This window comes from Blastocystis sp. subtype 4 (genome assembly GCF_000743755.1).
Source record: "Blastocystis sp. subtype 4 strain WR1 chromosome Unknown seqid_0021, whole genome shotgun sequence".
In the NCBI taxonomy this organism is placed as follows: domain Eukaryota; class Bigyra; order Opalinata; family Blastocystidae; genus Blastocystis; species Blastocystis sp. subtype 4.
The window spans coordinates 33753-52609 of record NW_014569526.1 but is presented as its reverse complement, the minus strand read 5'-3'; the positions used below and the strand labels follow the sequence as shown (position 1 = coordinate 52609).

Below are 18857 nucleotides of genomic sequence, written 5' to 3'. Positions count from 1 at the left end.
TTGACACGAAGAATGTTTCTACATCAGATGATGTAGCTTCATTCACCATTTTATCAATGAGAGCTAAGATTCCAGCATTGGTTTCCATGGATTTATAAATGATGATTTGTCTAACAAACACTCAACTGAATTACTTTCGTCCACGAATTCCCTTCATCTTATTCTCCTGGACCTCCACCGTAACTCTGCAAGTCGAATCTGTGTCTGAGATAATCTGTGAATTGTAGCATGCCTTTCCGGTAGCAACATCCTTGATGACCTGAGAGTTGTTTTCACACTCTGCATACTGGGTAGTGCAAGTATTCATAACGAAACTGCCAACATTATCAACACAAATGATACCCGAGAAAGAACACTCAATACCATCACATACAGAGGTGATGACCTGTTCATTGTTGAAGCACTTCGTTCCATCAGCAGTCAGACGAGGCTTAGTGTAGGCTCCATTAGAGCACATCACATAGTAGTTGGAGCATCGATTAGCAATGATCTTGCCATTGCTGTCAGCACACAGAATACCATCAAAGTCGCAAGAAGTAGAGGAACCACACTGAGCAGCCTCAGCGGAGACAATCTGCTGGTTGTAGCAGCGAGAACCAGAAGCAACGGCAATAGGTGAAGAGTACTTGTAATCAACACACTCCACGAAGTAGCTTGTGCAAGTATCAGCAGCCAATGTACCATCTGAAGTCGAGCAGATGAATCCAGTGAAATCGCATTCCTTAGGGGTACAAGTTGTAGAGGAGACCAAAGCGTCATTCAAACATTTCTGATCAGATGACACATGAGTAGGTCCAACCTGGACACCATTCTCACAGCTCACATAGTAGTCAGAGCAAGTACCCGTCACAGCCACTCCTCTGGAGTCCGTGCAACGAACACCAGTGAACGAACACTGAGGCGATGTGCAGAAGCTCTCCAAGACAAACTCATTGTTATAGCAACGAGTACCAGCAGCCACAGCCTGAGGTCTTGACTGTGTTCCATCCACACACTCCACAAAGTAACTCGTGCAAGTATTGGTAGCCACAGTACCATCAGCAGTCACACATCTGTATCCAGTGTAGGAACACTGAGCACCAGGGCAAGAAGATGACAGAACAATGCTTCCGGCAAGACACATCGCTCCATTAGGAACCACCATGGGATTCGTGACATGACCATTGTTACACTCCACGAAGTAGTTCGTGCACGTAGTATCCATGTAAGTTCCAGCAGCATCTGTACACTGAATACCAGTGAAATCACAATTCGTTCCAGTGCAGTTGAAAGGAAGAACCAATTCGCCGTTCAGACAGTAAGTACCAGGAGCTACAGGCATGGGAGAAGTGTACTTTCCATTATCACACTTCATGAAGAAGCTAGTACACACATCATCATATGCTACACCACCGGAATCACTGCAACGAATAGCAGTCGTAGTGCACTCTACTCCGGGACAATCACCAGCCAACACTTGTTCTCCGTTACGACAACGAGTTCCATTAGCAACCTTACGAGGAGCAGTGTAGTAACCATGATCACACTCAGCATAGTAGTTAGTACAGACATCCGTGTGTTGAGTTCCTTCAGCATCCACACACACAATTGTATCATCGATACAATGTGTACCCTGACACTGATTCGTATTCACAATCTCACCTCTCAGACAACGAGTACCATCAGCCACAGATCGAGGGGCACTAATGTATCCATCATCACATTCAACGTAGTAACTAGTACAAGAAGAATCACGAGCAGCTCCTTCAGAATCGGTACACTGAATACCGGTGAAGCTACACTGCGTTCCAGTACAGTTGGCAGAGAGAATAATCTCACTGTTACGGCAACGGGTTCCGTCAGCCACAGGCATAGGAGCAGTCACAGAACCATTATCACATTCCACATAGTAGCTGGTGCAAGTATCAGTCTGGACAGTTCCATAGGAATCAGTACAACGAATACCCTCATAATCACAAGTCACTCCAGAACACACCGAAGACAACACCAGTTCGTTTCTCAGACAACGAGTACCAGCAGGAACCTCACGAGGAGTCATCAAATAACCGTTATCACACTGTGTGTAGTAATTCGTACAGGTATCAGGGTAATAAACGTTGTTAGCATCCGTACAACGAATGCCCTCAAAGTCACACTGAGCACCACTGCAAGAATTAGCATTCACCTGTTCACCGTTACGACAACGAGTTCCATTAGCGACAGGACGAGGAGCAGTCACAGAGCCATTATCACACTCCACATAGTAGCTGGTGCAAGTATCAGTGTACACATTACCATTAGCATCAGCACACTTGATTCCCTCATAATTACATTCAGCAGAAGAACAGTAAGAAGCAGAAACAATCGTACCACCATAGCAACGAGTACCATCAGCCACAGGCATGGGTTGAGAAGTACCGCTTTCACCACACTCCACGAAGTAACTGGTACATGTGTTGGTATAAACCACACCATTAGCATCGGTACACTTGATTCCCTCAAAGTCACAGTTCTGATAGCTGCATTCAGCAGTATTCACCAGATTTCCATTGTAACAACGAGTTCCATTTGCTACAGCCATAGGAGCAGTGAAACTACCATCATTACACTGAACGAAATAAGATTGACACATATTCTCATAGATTACTCCATTAGCATCACTACACCTGATTCCCTCAAAGTCACAAGCAGCTCCTGTACAAGCCGAAGCTAGAACAATCTTTCCCTGGAGACACTTGGTACCATAGGCAACAGGTTGAGGCTCAATGAAAAGACCACTGAAACATTGCATGAAATAGTCAGTACAAGTGGTATTGTCAACAATACCAGAAGCATCCGAACACACCAGATCACCCTGAGTACAAACTGAAGCAGTGCAATTGGAGTTATGAACAATTTCACCGTTGAGACATTTAGTTCCTTCAGCCACAGGCATAGGCTTAATCTGGAGACCATTATCACATTCCACGAAATATGAAGTACACGAATTAGTAATCACATTGCCAGAAAGATCAGCACATCTGATTCCTTCATAGTCACAAGTTGCAGTACATGAAGTAGCAGCCACTTGCTCATCATTGAAACAACGAGTACCGTTTGCAGTCTTACGAGGAGCAGTGTAAGAACCAAACTCACACTGGACATAGTACTCAGTACAAGTATTGGTAGTCAGAACTCCATCAGCAGTAGAACAACGAATTCCCGTGAAATCACATTCATAGTTAGCAGAAGTACACTGACTAGCAGCAATCAGTTCACCATTGTAACAACTCATGCCAGGATCTGTATTCTCCACAGGATTGTCAAAGGTGCTATTGTAACAACTCTGATAGAACTTGGTGCAAGTGCCAGTAATAGGAATTCCAGAAGAAGTAGTGCAACGCTTAGTACGAACACCATTTACAATATCAGTACAAGGAGAAGTGCAAGTGTCCTTAAGAAGGATCTCACCGTTCTTACACATGGAACCAGCAGGGACATCTTCAATCACTCCATACACACCATTCACACACTGTCTGTAATAGCCAGTGCATACATCCGTCTGAATGACTCCAGAGACATCTGTACAAACGATTCCAGCACCAGTGCAGGTAGCTCCTGTACAGACCTCATTCAGAACAATCTCGCTGTTGTAACACTTGGTTCCGTCAGCTACAGGCATAGCTTTGGTGACCACTCCATCGTCACACTCCACAAAGTGTGTAGTGCAAGCATTGTTGATAATGACACCCGAAGCATCAGAACAGCGAATTCCCGTGAAAGAGCAGGAAGGGTTAGGGCAGGTTCCAGTAATCACAAGATTGTTCATGTAGCAAGAAGTACCTTCAGGAACCTCCTGAGGCTCGCTGATAGCTCCATCATTGCACTCCACGAAATAACCCGTGCAGTAAGTGTTGACAAACTCACCAGCTCCGTTAGTGCACTGAATTCCAGTAAAAGTACAATCGGAAGAACAAGCAGAATTGAGAACAATTGCGTTGTTAAGACACTTCGATCCGCGTGCAACAGGCATCACTTCTGTCAGAACGCCGTTCTCACATTCACGGAAATAGGAAGTACAAGAATTTGCAACTTCGGTTCCCTGAGCATCTGTGCAGTGGATTCCGAGGACCGTACAAGTTGTAGGAGCAACGCAATTAGTAGCAGCAACGATGATGCCGTCACGACAACTTGTTGTTTCAGGATTGTTCACTTCGATCGGGGCCGTTTGAATGTGCTGTTCTGTGCAAAGAGCATAATATTTTGTACAGCTTCCAGTGACCTCCACGCCATCACTGTTTACACAAATTGCTCCCTCAAAGTCACAACCTAACAAGTTAGATTATGGATTTATCACATACTTGTCAACTGCGCAAGGGCCAGTTGGACTATAACAGCAAGTATCAACGAATATCGTTTCATTATCCCTTTGGAATCCTTTTGAGAAATAATATGGCGTCCTGATCCCAGTTGAGAAGCGAAGGTTGTCAATTTGACAGCTGACGTTTGACAGAGTGAATTGGCGAGAGAAATTGGATTTTCGCTTCACATTTCATTGATCAAATCACGAAGCAGTCCCTTTTCTCGCCAGAGTGCTTTCAGCCTAGAGAGAGTTGTTATTTCATCCAAATCTGCTCAAGTGTCCCAACTCACCAAACACATAATTATAAAATCGTTAGTTAGATTTACAATGGAGGACAAAAGACCACAAGATGAGAATTCGGAGAGCCTAGAAGAGGAAGATAAAGATATTGTTCCAGAGTTTAGCGCAGAGTACAAAAGAGACATGTAATGAAATAGATGGATAGTTGAGGGATAGTGAGGGATGCAGTGACTATCTACAGGGTGGAGCATTAGACAGCGATGATCGACGCTATGATGAGGTGTTGACCCCTTTGGTGGAAGAAGAGAATCAGATTCGCCATGAAGATTTCAGTAAGCTTAATCTCCCTCCTGAAGAACTCCTACGAACAGAAACCAGTCGTGATGCTTTCCCCGAACGAAACAAGCCTGTGGACAAGTCTATCAAGATCGATACAGAAGTGTTAAAGTCCACAGGAAGTGGTATTATGTCAAAGGCTCGTCTCTATTTTGACAAGATAGTGGAGATTCGGAATCAACGACAGCAGCAGAAATTGAATAAGGAAATTGAAAAATCGGCAGTACCAGAGAATGGGATGGCAACGGAAGTTACACACCTTCGTGAAGTATTGAAGCGAGAGCCTAAATTGAAAACAATTGAGGAGATGAAGAAGCCTGAATTAGCATCCTTTCCTATCAGAGCGCCCAAAACGGTAGAGTCGATTCAAGAGGACGAAGAAGAAAGTGTTGAGGAGGAAATAAAGGAGATCAAGAAGATTGTAGAACCAGATGTTGCCGTTCCAAAGGATCTCCCTCAACCCCAGAAAGACCCTTATATACTTTCCTCTCCAGTACCTTCTGATGGAAAGAAATCTGATGATGTGGAAAACCTAGAGAAACCTTCTTGGATTCATAGGCAGGCCTCCAATGTTTGGAAATCAACGAAGTCTATATCGAGACGCCTCTGGACGACAATGAAGGAATCAGATATTATGGCTCAAGTGATATTGTGTGGTGTGGGAGCAGGAGGTATGTAGAATGCAGAAATTCACACATAGCTATCGTCTTGTTAATCGCTAAGCGGAAGAGCTTCTATTCGTTCCGTAGCATTGAAAATCTTCACCATGTATTGAAGTCACCTTGTTGGTTTCATGCTGCAAAGCTGTCAATGAATATGGAATCTGGTGTGATGCAGCTGTGAGGATATGTAACAAGAATGATGAATAGGCGTCAGATTCCATTTCCTCGGTACTTATCACGGTCAGCTGTGACTACTGCATCTCTAGGAGATATCTCTTCGGCTCTTCCTTTCAGCATGTTAGCTCTGAATATGTCTCCAGAAGTGACTGTATGATTATTTCTGAGAGTCTGATCAGTAGAAGCAAATCGATACTCTCCTCGCAATGACTAATCAATCAGCGCTTAAAGTCCATGTATTATACTAGTGAGAGGTATCTGAACCACATTATTTCTAGTCCTTCAGATGTGAATTCCACATTGAGTGACTCGATGTTATATGGAGATCTGAAGATCAAAGGATTTGGCTCGAATGTGTTTTCGCGATCCATATATCATAGTCTGCCACAGTACTTGGTTCGAATGGGTTATTGTTCTATTGATCGGGATGTGTAAGTGAAGTGAGTTGGAATGAATGTCAGGAATATCGATGTTAACAAAGACACACGAAAATACATGCGTGAATTGGGGAATAGTGAGTTATATGCTGTACGGAGGGTATGTTGATGATAACATGGAATTGAACTATAGAAACTTGGTATCTGGGAAGAACGAACAAGCACGTTTGAAGACAATCTTTTTATGAAGGGCTGGTTTGCAATGTATCGTCCTTTCTATTATCGTTTTATCTATCCAAGAAGAGTTTTGAAAGGAAAATCGCAATAATTTTTGGGTAAGAGTTTTGTTTGTTGAATTATTGTATTTACCATTTGTTAAGAAGAATAGAACAAAAACGGCAATTTGGTCGTTCCTTATTTTCACTTTGATGGGATCGGTCTTGACCACATGTCGTGGTTCAAGCTACTGGAGCTGTTGCGATGATCGATCTGCAGTTCTTTCGAATGTGGATGGAAATGGAAAGGAGCCTTTGTCCTTACCAGTTGGGGGTCTGAGTATTACATGTTTTGCCGCATCATTTTCGGGGTCTTTCTGATGGAAAAGACTGATTTGTAGGTACAATAAGATGAATAAACCAAATCAAGATAGAGTATTAGTCCACTATGACAAAAATACAAAGTCCCTAATCATAGGTGTCTTTGATGGTCATGGAAGGAAAGGTCATTTGGTTTCTCAAGTATGGAGATAATGTTCTGCTAAGACGTAGTTTATAAGAGATAAGTTCCTGAAGTATCTTCTCCAGGTTGATATCTTCCAAGTGGACCCCTTATCGTCTATGCATTTTGCTATCAAAAAGGCAGAGGAAGAGTTAGTGAAGAGTGTGAATTCCCATTCTCTTTCATTGTAGCTTTGACAGATGTCTGTTCAGGAAGTGGTACAACAGTGATTGTTTGTATTCTTCGTGGTCACAAACTGTATGCAATCAATATTGGTGATTCGAGGTGGTAATGGAATTTGGTTCTAAGAATCTAGATTATTTATTGCATTGCGAACGGAAAACCAATTAATTGCTGAAAATATCACCAAGATTCATTGTCCAGATCATGATGTCGAGAAGAAACGGATTGAACAGAATGGAGGTCGGATCCGAAGTACACGAGCATTTAACAGTTATCAGTCTATTTCCCGTGTATTTGGAGAGGACGGAAATCTAGGTGGTTTGGCGATGAGTCGAAGTGTGGGTGATACAGTACTTCATCGCTATGGTGTGATTAGTGAGCCTGATCTCTATGAGCGAGATCTGGGTGATGATACTGTTGGATTACTCATCGGTTCTGATGGTTTGACGACATGTTTTGGCATGTCCAAGTGTTTTCAAGTGATTCTTTCAGAAAAATCTCCAAAAGTTGGTTTGAAAAGGTTAATGTCGAACTGCTATCGTAGCATGTACCAGGAAACGAATCATACATATGTGGATGATATCAGTGGAGTATTTGTCCAAATTCATCCCGTTGATTTGAGGAAGGTAAAACTGGAGATTATTGATCGGATTCCACATATGTAGACTTGTATCATACTCATTTTCCTGAAATTCTTGTTGTTTGTTAGAAACAGAATGATAAAGTGTTCTATGCCTTACAAAACGAAATAACCTAAGAGATAACGTGTAACCAACATAAGTGCGACATAGCCCTATTTGCGCCAACAACACGAATAACACTAACTAGCGGTATTTGAATTTGAGTTAGTTTGGTGACTGTGTACAATAGTTGATGTGATTTATTCTTAGGGTTGCGGAACTGGAATAATGAATCTCCATTCATCTGGCCATCATGCACTTCATGTATATAGTATTGGTAAGGAATTGGTGTGAACAAGTTAATTTCGAGGCGATGAAGTCCGGGCAAGACTCGGTGACAAGTATTTCCCTGCAAAGATCATCGAAATGCAAGTGAATAAAGCAGATCCTCTTAAGAACAATTATTATGTCCATTTTGGCCATGTATAATTCAAACAAGCCGTTTCACTTGTCAGGTCAATCGTCGTATGGATACCTGGATGACATCTGCAGATATTCTACCATTTCGCGTCGATCCATCAGAGGTTTTGGCTACTGAGTATCATGATGCATAGGCTGTCGAGAGGGAGAAGATTGTAGACACTATTGTGAGTCCGTCCAACTGGTTTCATGATGTAGAATAAATTTGAAGTGGCTGGAGTGACAATTCAACAGGCTTCAGGTGTCATCGAATACTATGAGCCTGAACATACTAGCAAAATGGGTATGGATGATGCTTCGATTCGAGAACATGAAGAAGTCACAAAAGTGAAGGCAAGTCTGTTTCGTTATCATCACTCCTAGAACATCAAATCTATTCAGATTGGTCGGTATATCATCGACAGTTGGTATTTTAGTCCATTTCCTAAAGAAATGTATCCAACTGGTCATACTGAATGTGTATGTGTTCCCTCCTTTGTTGTCATCTAGTTATTTATCTGTGAATATTGTCTCAGCTTTTTCTTAACATATGGTGAACTTCATCGACACATGCAAAAATGTACCTTCTTTGTCAGTATCAAAATCTGAATTCATTAGTAGAGTCCTCCAGGTGATGAGATTTATCGTAAAGACAATATTTCGGTATTTGAAGTTGATGGGAATGGAGATTACAATCAACGTGTTTACGCTGAGAATATCTCTTATATTGCCAAATTGTTCTTAGATCATAAAACTCTATACTTTGATGTAACTCCCTTCTATTTCTATGTAGTCACTGAGTATGATGATCAAGGATATCATTTGGTCGGATACTTCAGTAAGGAGAAATGTAGTGAATTGGGATATAACTTGGCTTGTATTATGACTCTTCCTCCACATCAACGGAAAGGATATGGACACTTTATGATTGAATTTTCATATGAGTTGAGCAAAATCGAGAAGAAAGTTGGATCTCCAGAAAAACCTCTTTCTGATTTGGGTCATATTTCGTATCATAGTTTTTGGAAAGAGGGTTTAAATGAGACTTGGAGATAATTGATAGAAATCGTGAAACTACTCTCCAAGTCACATCAACAGATGTTAAGTCTAATTGATATCGCGAAAATGACTTCATTCACAATTGAAGACATCATGGAGACGTTAAAACTCCTTGATTTATTGAAGTAGGAATGTCAGAGAGAAAAGAATGAGTGTTAGGTATTATAATGGTCAGTATATCTTAACAGTACCTCAGAATCTAATTGATATGATGGCCAAACCCGTAAAATCGATTGAAATGGGATGAGTGATAGAATCGAAAAGGACCTACTGTTAGTCCTTCATGTATTCATTGGAGACCTTCAAGAGTATTGTGTAAGAGAGTATTCTTATGTGTAGTTTAGTAAGAAAGATAAATGGTCCTATGCAAATCTTGGAAATGATGAGAAATTGTACAATTGTTTGATATAAACACATGGATCAACAAAGGTTAAACTCATCATCATCATCACCAGCAGCTGCCTATAGTACATCAAACACTCAATATTATTCCTACTTGTTGTTCCAATTCCTCAAGACGTGATTTGGGTGTTGTTGACTCAACTGGTGCTACTTCCTTCACCGTCTCTACTGGCTTGGGAGACTCCTTCTCAGGAATAGACACCTTCTCAGGTACAATTGGAGTCTCCTTCGGTGTTGGAGTCTCCTTCTTCACAGGCTTCTTCACAGGCTTCACTTTTGCTGCCTGCGCTGCTGCTACTGGTTTCCCAGGAGCCAAATCCCTAGACTTCAGACGTCCTTCTAACTCCTACACAGGAACAGATTCATCACCTTTGGCTTGACGAATCAGATCCTCATTCTCAGTACAATACCATGGAACACAGTTCGAGATCTGAAGATTCTTTCCAATGCGATTAACCTGTTGCTGTACAAAGTTTAACTGATTGTGTTGTTTTAGTTCTTCTAAACGATCTTCATCGAAATCTTCACACGCCTTCACCAAATCTTCTTCGAGAGCAATCTCATTACTTCTTAGATACGTGTCACATCTAGTATTGAATCTATTATATCATTAATCACTGGAGGTGCTGGTTAAATTCTTGCTGTGCAGCAGGTACATCATCCATTCCCAAATAGATAATCACAATCGACACATAACACTTAAATCTACCATCAGCAATAAGACAATAAGAACCTACACATTATGTTCTTGTTGAAGCTTCTGGAACACTTGAATCATACGACGAAGCAGTACAATAGCCGACTGGAATCTTCCAATTCGAAGTAGCAAATTCAGTGTGTTATTAAATGTATCTACTGCAAATTCCTGGCGATCGAAGTTCTGACTCCTAAGGCAGCAAAATCAGTTCCTACGACTAGTAAATTGCACGCCCGTAACATATAACCAGCAGTCATGTTAATATCTGTTTTCTCTACGACTTTTGCCACTTTCACAAGACATTCAGCAGCTTTATCCATGCTGTTCGCAAGCTTATAGTGCTGACAGCAGCGGTCATAATACTCACGAGCGTCCTTCTCACTATTAGCATCACGACGCTGAATGGATAACTATCAATAAATACTGAATCGAAAGCTTACGAGTGCACATTTCTCCAGTTTCTGGCCTGCACTTAAGTCGTCTTCGAGCTGAACACTAATTTGACCTCATCCAATTCCTACTTCTACATCAAGATCAGCACTCTTCTCATAGTACTCAATAGCGTGCTCAAGATCCTCAGCCACATAGAATGCCTGTGCTAAACACTCACAGATCAACAAAAATACGTACCAGCTTCAAAGTACTCAATAGTAGCTGCATTGATATCTGGTTTGCGCTTAAAGAAACTCGTTTTCATACTAGAAACTCACTTTGTCTCTAATCCCATACCACTTTGCAGCCTCTTCAAGGTGCTTCTGTGCATCTGCAATCTTTCTGGCTTTCATGATCTCTGGAAGAACAAATGATAGGAGAAATGAATCCGCAAAAAGATCAAAAGAACCGTTATTATCGTCTCTATACAGGCGTTATCTGGACCAGTTTGATCAAATCAGAATCGTAATGACACAATCATTTATGAATGCAACTTTCCGTGTGGACCCCACCGGAGATATATTTGAGTTACAAGTTGATGGAAATCAAGCAATTAATGACGTTATCAATCAAGTTCTCGTCCCTGCACTAATTGTATCTGATCAAGATGATGGTGAAATTCTAGAATGCAAATATGGAATTAAATGTGAGTGGGATTCGTTTGTATCTGAATAATGGTGTTTTGAGTCCTAATATATCATTGCTAAGCTACGGATATAAATCTAGAGATGAAATTGTTGTCGAACTCATTCATGTGGACGTATGAGAAGTGTATAATCCATAGGAACATGAAGAGGTGGGAAGCAATGATGAAGTGTCTTCAGGTATTCATATGGAATAACTGTAAGTGTAGGTGTGAAGATGACTCGATTGCTTTTGGACAATGACTTCAATGGAGCATGCGCCTATCTACTGGATCAAGTGGATTCAGGTGATTCTTTGGAACGTTGTCTTCAACTCTTCATTGCCAATCTTACAGCCAAGCTACTTCCTGTAGAGGTTGTAGCAGAATATCAGAGTGATGATGGTACTATTTTCAGCGCAATAGCTCAGATCCTAATGCATTATGGAGGTCGTGACCTCCTTTTGTGTAATGGGATCGTTAACTCTGCTCTAATCCTTCTAAGCATCCTTTTAACACATTGTACAAATCATCTCCAATTCTACTTACATTCAGTTGATTCCATTGGGAATGATACCCTTCTCTTCTTATGGAGATCACTTCTCTTCGTATTTGATAATTGCTGTAAGACATACTCTGAGAATCGATCACTCTTCAATCGTTCTGGACCTCCCGAATACATTCAAGATTTTGATGTTAACTTTTTCTTGATTAATTCGCTGACAGATGATGATCGTTGTCTCATAGCCAATACCACTCAATTGGCCGTGTTTAATATGAGTGTGTTAATAGCAACAGAACCTGTGGCACAAGAACTGAAAACAGATTACGCAATTGAGTCGATCATGGCATTCTTCGAAATGTACGGGGATAATCATATTCTAATGGGCATGTTTTATTATGCATATGCCCATTCATTAACTCAAAGTAAGGTTGATATTTGGATTCCACAAATAGTGGATATTTTGAAGAATAGTAATATGAGCATATTAGTTGCTCATCAAATCACGACTCATCTGCGAGAATATGCAGAAGTATATATTGTGGAAGGATTCGATGAATAGGAATGTTTGAGTAGTCGCGATGATGTGATCGTGATTGACACAGCTGAACATCAGGTTCCTTTTTCGACCTGTTTTACTTACTGTTTAGCTGTGATTTGTGCGGATATGAATAGTTTGAGTTGGAAAGAGAAGTGATGAGTAGATGATCTTGATCGAATATTGAGTGATCCTGAGATCGATTTGCCTTCTCTTCTTCAGTCTATTCTAATTTCCACACTAAGTGTGTATAAGACTGCTGTATCGGATACAGATAAACACGATTTTAAAACCATGTTACACAATGTGTTTCGGTTGCTTACTGTATTGACTTATGATCCACGTACATGTGAATTACTAACTCGTGGAGACATTCAATACACTTCTCACTTGATCAAAGAGAAGAAGGGGTTACGTCGTGGTGAAGAAGTGAGTGCTGAAGGGGATGATAGTCAACTTCTTCTGTTGGAGACTCTAGAGAAAGTAGTGATGTACTGTATAGATGATATAGTGATCACTGTACATTTCTCAAGTATTCTTCGAAATTTGTCGTGTTGTAGTAAGTCCAAAAATCGTGGGTATTATTGTCAGAGCATATTTACAATACTTTAGCAATTACTCGTACATGGTATGAGATCATGTGTCATATCTTGATGAATGAACAGACGAAATGTGTAAAGGATGGTCAGAAGGATTCTTTGGATGGTATTATGTTTGTGAAGCAGAGTGTACAAAGTGATCAAGAAGGATGGGAAGTGATTCGTACTCTAGTTAACAACTTCATGCGAACCCTCACAAATTTGTGTGTGTTGAATTGTAGGTGATGGAATGATAATTGATCAAACCCATCATTCCTCTTCATTACTAACCACCTCTTAGCTCGTTTCCTTCAAATTATTCTCAAAAGTACTTTCTGGACCTCAGGTGATTACCTTACGGTTCTCCATAGTATTCCATTCACTGCTTCTCTCTCTGTTACTGTTCTTTCATTCATCCAACTCCTTGTGTCTAATTCTCGTATTCTCGTATTCTCTCTCTAACGCTCAGAGGCTACCTATTCACGAGAAGACATTTTGAGTATTCTTTCCTGTTCGTATCAAGGATTGGAAGAAGAGAGAAATCGTTTTGAGGAGTTGGCTCCCATCATAGGTCCAAAGGGCATGACTGAATATCAGACCCTGTATGATGAAGTTATGGGACTCATCACCAAATTAGATCAATACATTGGTAATGGAGGTTTGTTTGGATAGAGTGAATAATATTCAGTTTTACAGACATTTTCTGAACCAGAAATTGTTCCAATTCCTGATTCTGAAATCTCCATGATTTGTATTACCAGTGATCTATAATTATCCATAGTGATCACACTTCCGATGAATCTCGTTACTATTCGTCATCTCGTTGATCACAGTACCAATACGCTTACTTTGGCTTCTGTGATTCTAACTCCTGAGGGCAATATGCCCGACCTTCAGATAGATCCTTCGTATGATTTGTTTTTAGCATTTGACGCTTCTTTCGGAGTATTACGAGAAATTGTACTATTTCTGGAATCCAATAATTGATAGTTTTCTGATCAATGTGTGGATCATATTGAGTATCAAGGTAAGAGAGTAGATGAGACAGAGGCACTAATGAAGACCATAACAGAGGACTCTGCGATTATTGTCCTTGTAGTGAGTACTCAGATGATCGTCCCTTCAGAGAATCGTACTCTACATCCAGCTGGGGAACGAACAGTTCGATCGTTGCATGTACAGCCTCCAACCAAGCCAGCTCCAGTGCTGACACTTCTGGCAGAGCGATCACCCTCAGGAGTTATGAATGGAGAAAGTGACTCTGAGGTGGATGAGTTGCCTCACAGCGCTGCCAGTACACTGCGAGTCCTCACAGCAAAGCGGAACCGACTCAGTAATCGATTCTCTCGCTGTTTCCCTGAGTCAGAGATACTAGAACCATACGAGATGATCCCCGAAGAGTCCACAGAACTAATGGAGCCATCAGACTCAGATGAGTCGATGGAACTAGCTAATTCTGATTCCTCATCCTCAGAACCTGAGGGATCCCAAAGAATGCATCTAGATACGACTGTGGAGACCTCGGATGAGAAGAAAGAACCCGACTCTTGTGTTCCTGATGGAATGGAGTTACAATCAATTCCCGCGGAAGATAGGATCAAGGGTGTGCATGTACGAGATACTCTCAAACAAATCGTACAAAACTATGGTACTTTACGAGGAGAAACACTGCATGCAGAGTGCTTTAGATTGGTTATCCGTGATACTGAAAAGGAGAAACAGTGGAAACCTAAAGCTTCCATATACAAAATCGAGGAAGAAGAGAATAAGGAGAAGTTGAAGATGAAACGTATGATCAAGCAGTTATTGGATGATCCTAGTAATGATGAACGTGGTTTCCAAAAATGGGCCTGATTTTGTAGATTCTGGAATTGTCCTTGAATTTATGCGAGGAGGTACTCTTGCTCGTGTGTGGTATGTTCTTCAATGTATTTCAATGGATTTGTCAGGTTGAATTGACCATTTGATGTCATGTGTAGATTTCACTTCAGATGATTATGGCATGGTATTGGAAGGAGCCGTCGAATCTCTTCCAGGAATGCTTCATAATTTGAAGTATGAGGATTGTAAGCAAGATGTCTCTCTGGTGTTCAAATATCTTGAAGATTGTTGTGCAATGAGTAGACACAGTGAGAATCAATCAACAATAGATTCAGTGTTGACTCGTATTGTGAGTTATGAGACAGAACCATTTGTACAATCATTGAGCGAGTATCATCGAATGTGTGTAGATTGTTCAGATGTTGAGTATTTGAATCAGTGTGTCAGTATAATTATGAATATTCTTGAGAATGTGATTTTCCAAGGTAAGAATTGAATGAGTGAATGATGACAGAGGAGTTGGTTGAAAAGTGTCTGAAGAAGGGAGTGTTGAAGGTGTTCACAGATATCTTGAGATTGAAACGAGTTGTGAAGGAAGAAGCGACTCAACAGCTACTTCAGTTGATTGGAGTGATGCGTAAGTTTGTAGTACTTGCGGGTAGGAATAATGAATATTTACTAGGTAGACAAAGAAGAGACACGAGAATTGCTTGATGCAATTGCAGCTGTTGTGGACGAAGTAGAAGATGCGACCTGTAAACGAAGATTGAACCGTATGATTCAATGAGTATACTGTATGTGAGATAGTTTGTTGTGAAAAGAGACGTTTTAGGAATCGAACCTAAGTTTTCCAATGGCCTTAGACAGAAGAAAGTATGGAAGCTCTTCCATTGAGCTATACGCCCCTTAAAGTAAAACAGTCGAAATTAATATATGAGGACTATAATCAGTGGGTTCTTTCTTCTTCTACATCATCCATTCGCAACTCCCATTGATAGTAAATCGTTCCACTCTATCTCATATTCACATATCTTAGAATTCTTAAAATTCATTTCTATTACTATAGTTTCCTACATGCTTGAGATGGTTTCTAGTTTACTGAACACATCTTGTGAGAATTGACCAAGATACAGAATTGCGGTATTGGGTCTATTCGGCTTCCCAATTCGGTTTTCGTTTGCTTTCAAATACTCCCTTCCTGTTTCATAATCGAAACTATGTCGAGTATTGTTGAGTACCGAGTCTTTTTATCACATGATTTGTAGTATTTTGCCTGCTCCAATACATCATTATGAAAAGGAGAAGAAGGTGGAGGCTCCTAAACCAAAACCAAAGAAGGTATATAATATACCTCCATATGGACAGAGAGAAAACTATATTCCTCGTTGTCGTGAAGATTATGGCGACGGAGGTGCCTTTCCCGAAATTCATATTACTCAATATCCACTTGACATGGGACGATCTGAATTAGCTGGTGAAACGAAAGTTGTATCGGTTGCTGTTGATGAAGAAGGTCATGCCGACTACGACCGGAATCTCCTGAATCAGGGTCGAAGTACCTCGATGGTGATCCACTCAAAGATCAGTTCGTTAGTGGGTTCAACGACGGAACAGGATTTGTCTAGACCGAGTGAGGACGAGGTGGCTGCATTGACCCTCCGAACTCGAGAAGCCATGGAAAAGAAGATTCAGCGTCAAACAGCAGCGGCTCTTCCAGGTCGTCTTCCTGAGGGATCACTTCCAAGTGAGGTGAAGTCGTCTGAGTTCTATAAATACACACCCGTGGACTCTCTCACAGGTCGTCAGTTGCCTCAGCGTATGATCCGGATGGTGGAGGTGGCTCAGGACCCTCTAGATCCTCCGAAGTTTCGTCATCGGAAGGTACCGAATGGATTTGGTGATGCTCCTGTGCCAATCATGCACTCTCCTCCTCGTAAGGTGACGGTACAAGATCAACAGGACTGGAAGATCCCTCCCTGCATCTCCAACTGGAAGAATGCTCGTGGATTGACCATCCCTCTGGACAAGCGTCTGGCTGCAGATGGACGTGGACTCCAGCAAACGATTGTGAATGATAACTTCGCTACCTTTGCAGAGGCGATGCAAGCTGCAGAGAGTAAGATGAGGGAGGAAGTGGAGCTTCGAAATAGCATTTTACGGAAACAGAAGGAAAAGGAGCGTCTAACTCAAGATGAGTTGATGCGTCAGCGTGCTGCTGAGATCCGTCAAGAACATGAGGACATGGAGAGAGCGAAGGACAAACGAGAGACAGCAGAGGAACGTGAAGCTCGTCTGAAGCGAGATAAGCAGCGTGAGGAAATGCGTCGACAGCGAGAACGTGATCTGCGGTTGAAACAGGCAGGACGAAGAACGAGAGAAGAACGAGAGAAGGAGCGTGATATTAGTGAGAGAATTGCTTTGGGTCAGGCAGCTGTTGCAACTGCTACTGGTGTTACCTTCGACTCACGGTTATTCGATCAGAATGGTGGTGTATCAAGTGGTTATACAGAGGATGATGGTAGGTGAATGGTAGGTTTGTGAGAGGTAGTATACAATGTGTACACAAAGCCACTATGGGCTGACAAGTCAGAGACAATCTATCGTGCTCGTGAGAGCGAGGCAATGAAGTATGTGTCTGAAGAGACAATGGCCCAGATGAAGCGAGCAACAGGACTGGGAGGAGATGATTTCAACAAGGAAGCAGATGCACAGGATGCGAAATATCAGAGTCGGAGTCGGGGTGGTGGTCCGTTAGAAGTAAGAGTGAAATGGAGAGCTTATGTGTAGTTTACAGATGGAGTGACCAGTAAGAAGAGAAAGCAAGAATCGTGAGTTTATGTGTTTGATTTGGTGTTTGTTTCAATAGCTGAATGATGGTTTGAATCGCGGGAATAACCAGAATCTATTATCTTTTTTCACTTTAGATAGTAATAAGTAGGGTGTGTTTGAGAAGTAGTAAGTGGATGAAAGGAATGGTTTGGGAATGTGGTGAGAATTCATTCTGGAGGTGTGGTAAAAGCGGGTCTAAAAGTATTTAGAACATCTAGATGGCTCCGAGAGGATCTCGCCGTCAGCAATACACGGATGATTATACCGATGAAAGTGATAGCAGTTCATGTAAAAAGAGAAGAAAAGAGAAAGTAAAAGAAGAGACAGAACTTGAACCAGAGACAAAGAAACCAAGTATGGGTAAGGATACATAGTTGAGATGATCTTAAAGAGGATTTGGATGTCAAATCGGCTATGGAAGCATTGCAAAAACAGAGAGATGATAGCCTCTTATTAATCAAGACTGAACATCAAATGCGTTTAGATTCTGCAAATAAATTGGCTACTTTTGAAGAGGAACGACTCAATGAGTTTTATGAGGTATTTTTCGAGGATTAGTGTTTTTGTAGCATGAAGTGGCGGAATTGAAACGGAAAATTGAAGAAGAACGTGTAGCAATGTCAAAACGAGCTGCTTCAGAAGGTATACGTAATCTAGTATAGTATCTATAAGTCGTAGATCGTAAGCACCGGATGCTTCCTAATCGAAATGAGGATCATTCGGGAAATCAAAAGAGTATGGATAACGATAGTGGCTAAACGATAGAGGAGGATACTACACTAACAGTAGCTCTTCCAGATAATGAAGTGATAGATGATATTCGCTACATGGTTACAGAATGGCATTCTCTTTGTGAGAAGTACCATTTGAGTATGAAATAGTCATTATATTGTAATATGGTAGAAAAGGAGAATCTAGTTGTCATTTTACCTGGTAGTCAACTTGTCGTTAATGATCAGTTCATTGCTCCAGGAATGGAACTGACACTTCAGAATGGTGAACTCAGGATTCATGGACAGTTCATTTCGGCAGAACAGAAAGAAGTAAGTGATATCATTGATTGTTTTAGTTAGTTTATGTTCAAACCAGATAAAGAAAAACGTAAGAAGTTTTCACTTGATTTGGTACGAGATGGAAGTATTTCGTTTCTGCTGAATGAAAAGGATGTGGATGAGTCGTAAAGTATTTTCAGATAGTGAAAGTGTTTGTTGGCAAATCGGTAGGAGGAATCGTGGCGGTTGTGGTGGCAGAATAGCTAAAAGTGACCACAGAAAGGCAGATCCCA

The 18857-nt window shown here is 41.2% G+C and overlaps 7 protein-coding genes across 7 annotated transcripts; 5 read left to right on the top strand and 2 right to left on the bottom strand.

The window, feature by feature from the left end:
- Positions 1 to 130: 130 nt before the first annotated feature.
- On the bottom strand, positions 131 to 4380 carry JH06_2045 (extracellular matrix protein; the record flags this gene model as incomplete). The annotated part of the gene is made up of 2 exons (XM_014674002.1): positions 131 to 4287; positions 4320 to 4380. The coding sequence occupies 2 exons, from the start codon at positions 4378 to 4380 to the stop codon at positions 131 to 133; spliced, it is 4218 nt and encodes a 1405-aa protein (XP_014529488.1).
- A 1333-nt stretch (positions 4381 to 5713) lies between these two features.
- JH06_2046 (hypothetical protein) lies at positions 5714 to 6441 on the top strand (the record flags this gene model as incomplete). Its single annotated transcript, XM_014674003.1, is given in 6 exon segments — positions 5714 to 5736; positions 5767 to 5887; positions 5919 to 5972; positions 5989 to 6167; positions 6198 to 6273; positions 6307 to 6441. 6 exon segments carry the CDS (start codon positions 5714 to 5716, stop codon positions 6439 to 6441), a joined length of 588 nt encoding a protein of 195 aa, XP_014529489.1.
- A 100-nt stretch (positions 6442 to 6541) lies between these two features.
- On the top strand, positions 6542 to 7678 carry JH06_2047 (phosphatase; the record flags this gene model as incomplete). Its single annotated transcript, XM_014674004.1, has 5 exons — positions 6542 to 6699; positions 6730 to 6850; positions 6881 to 6981; positions 7047 to 7115; positions 7147 to 7678. 5 exons carry the CDS (start codon positions 6542 to 6544, stop codon positions 7676 to 7678), a joined length of 981 nt encoding a protein of 326 aa, XP_014529490.1.
- Positions 7679 to 8392: 714 nt separating this feature from the next.
- Positions 8393 to 9562, top strand: JH06_2048 (histone acetyltransferase; the record flags this gene model as incomplete). Its single annotated transcript, XM_014674005.1, has 8 exons — positions 8393 to 8440; positions 8477 to 8572; positions 8603 to 8683; positions 8714 to 9110; positions 9156 to 9276; positions 9311 to 9374; positions 9406 to 9459; positions 9491 to 9562. 8 exons carry the CDS (start codon positions 8393 to 8395, stop codon positions 9560 to 9562), a joined length of 933 nt encoding a protein of 310 aa, XP_014529491.1.
- Positions 9563 to 9571: 9 nt separating this feature from the next.
- JH06_2049 (hypothetical protein) lies at positions 9572 to 11035 on the bottom strand (the record flags this gene model as incomplete). Its single annotated transcript, XM_014674006.1, has 10 exons — positions 9572 to 9613; positions 9648 to 9873; positions 9904 to 10140; positions 10172 to 10258; positions 10291 to 10433; positions 10466 to 10660; positions 10691 to 10738; positions 10772 to 10848; positions 10881 to 10948; positions 10980 to 11035. The coding sequence occupies 10 exons, from the start codon at positions 11033 to 11035 to the stop codon at positions 9572 to 9574; spliced, it is 1179 nt and encodes a 392-aa protein (XP_014529492.1).
- A 5160-nt stretch (positions 11036 to 16195) lies between these two features.
- Positions 16196 to 17575, top strand: JH06_5325 (hypothetical protein; the record flags this gene model as incomplete). The annotated part of the gene is made up of 3 exons (XM_014674007.1): positions 16196 to 17261; positions 17292 to 17500; positions 17531 to 17575. The coding sequence occupies 3 exons, from the start codon at positions 16196 to 16198 to the stop codon at positions 17573 to 17575; spliced, it is 1320 nt and encodes a 439-aa protein (XP_014529493.1).
- Positions 17576 to 17790: 215 nt separating this feature from the next.
- On the top strand, positions 17791 to 18753 carry JH06_1564 (hypothetical protein; the record flags this gene model as incomplete). Its single annotated transcript, XM_014673994.1, has 7 exons — positions 17791 to 17926; positions 17964 to 18112; positions 18142 to 18214; positions 18251 to 18307; positions 18338 to 18442; positions 18476 to 18615; positions 18646 to 18753. 7 exons carry the CDS (start codon positions 17791 to 17793, stop codon positions 18751 to 18753), a joined length of 768 nt encoding a protein of 255 aa, XP_014529480.1.
- Between the last annotated feature and the right edge of the window lie 104 nt (positions 18754 to 18857).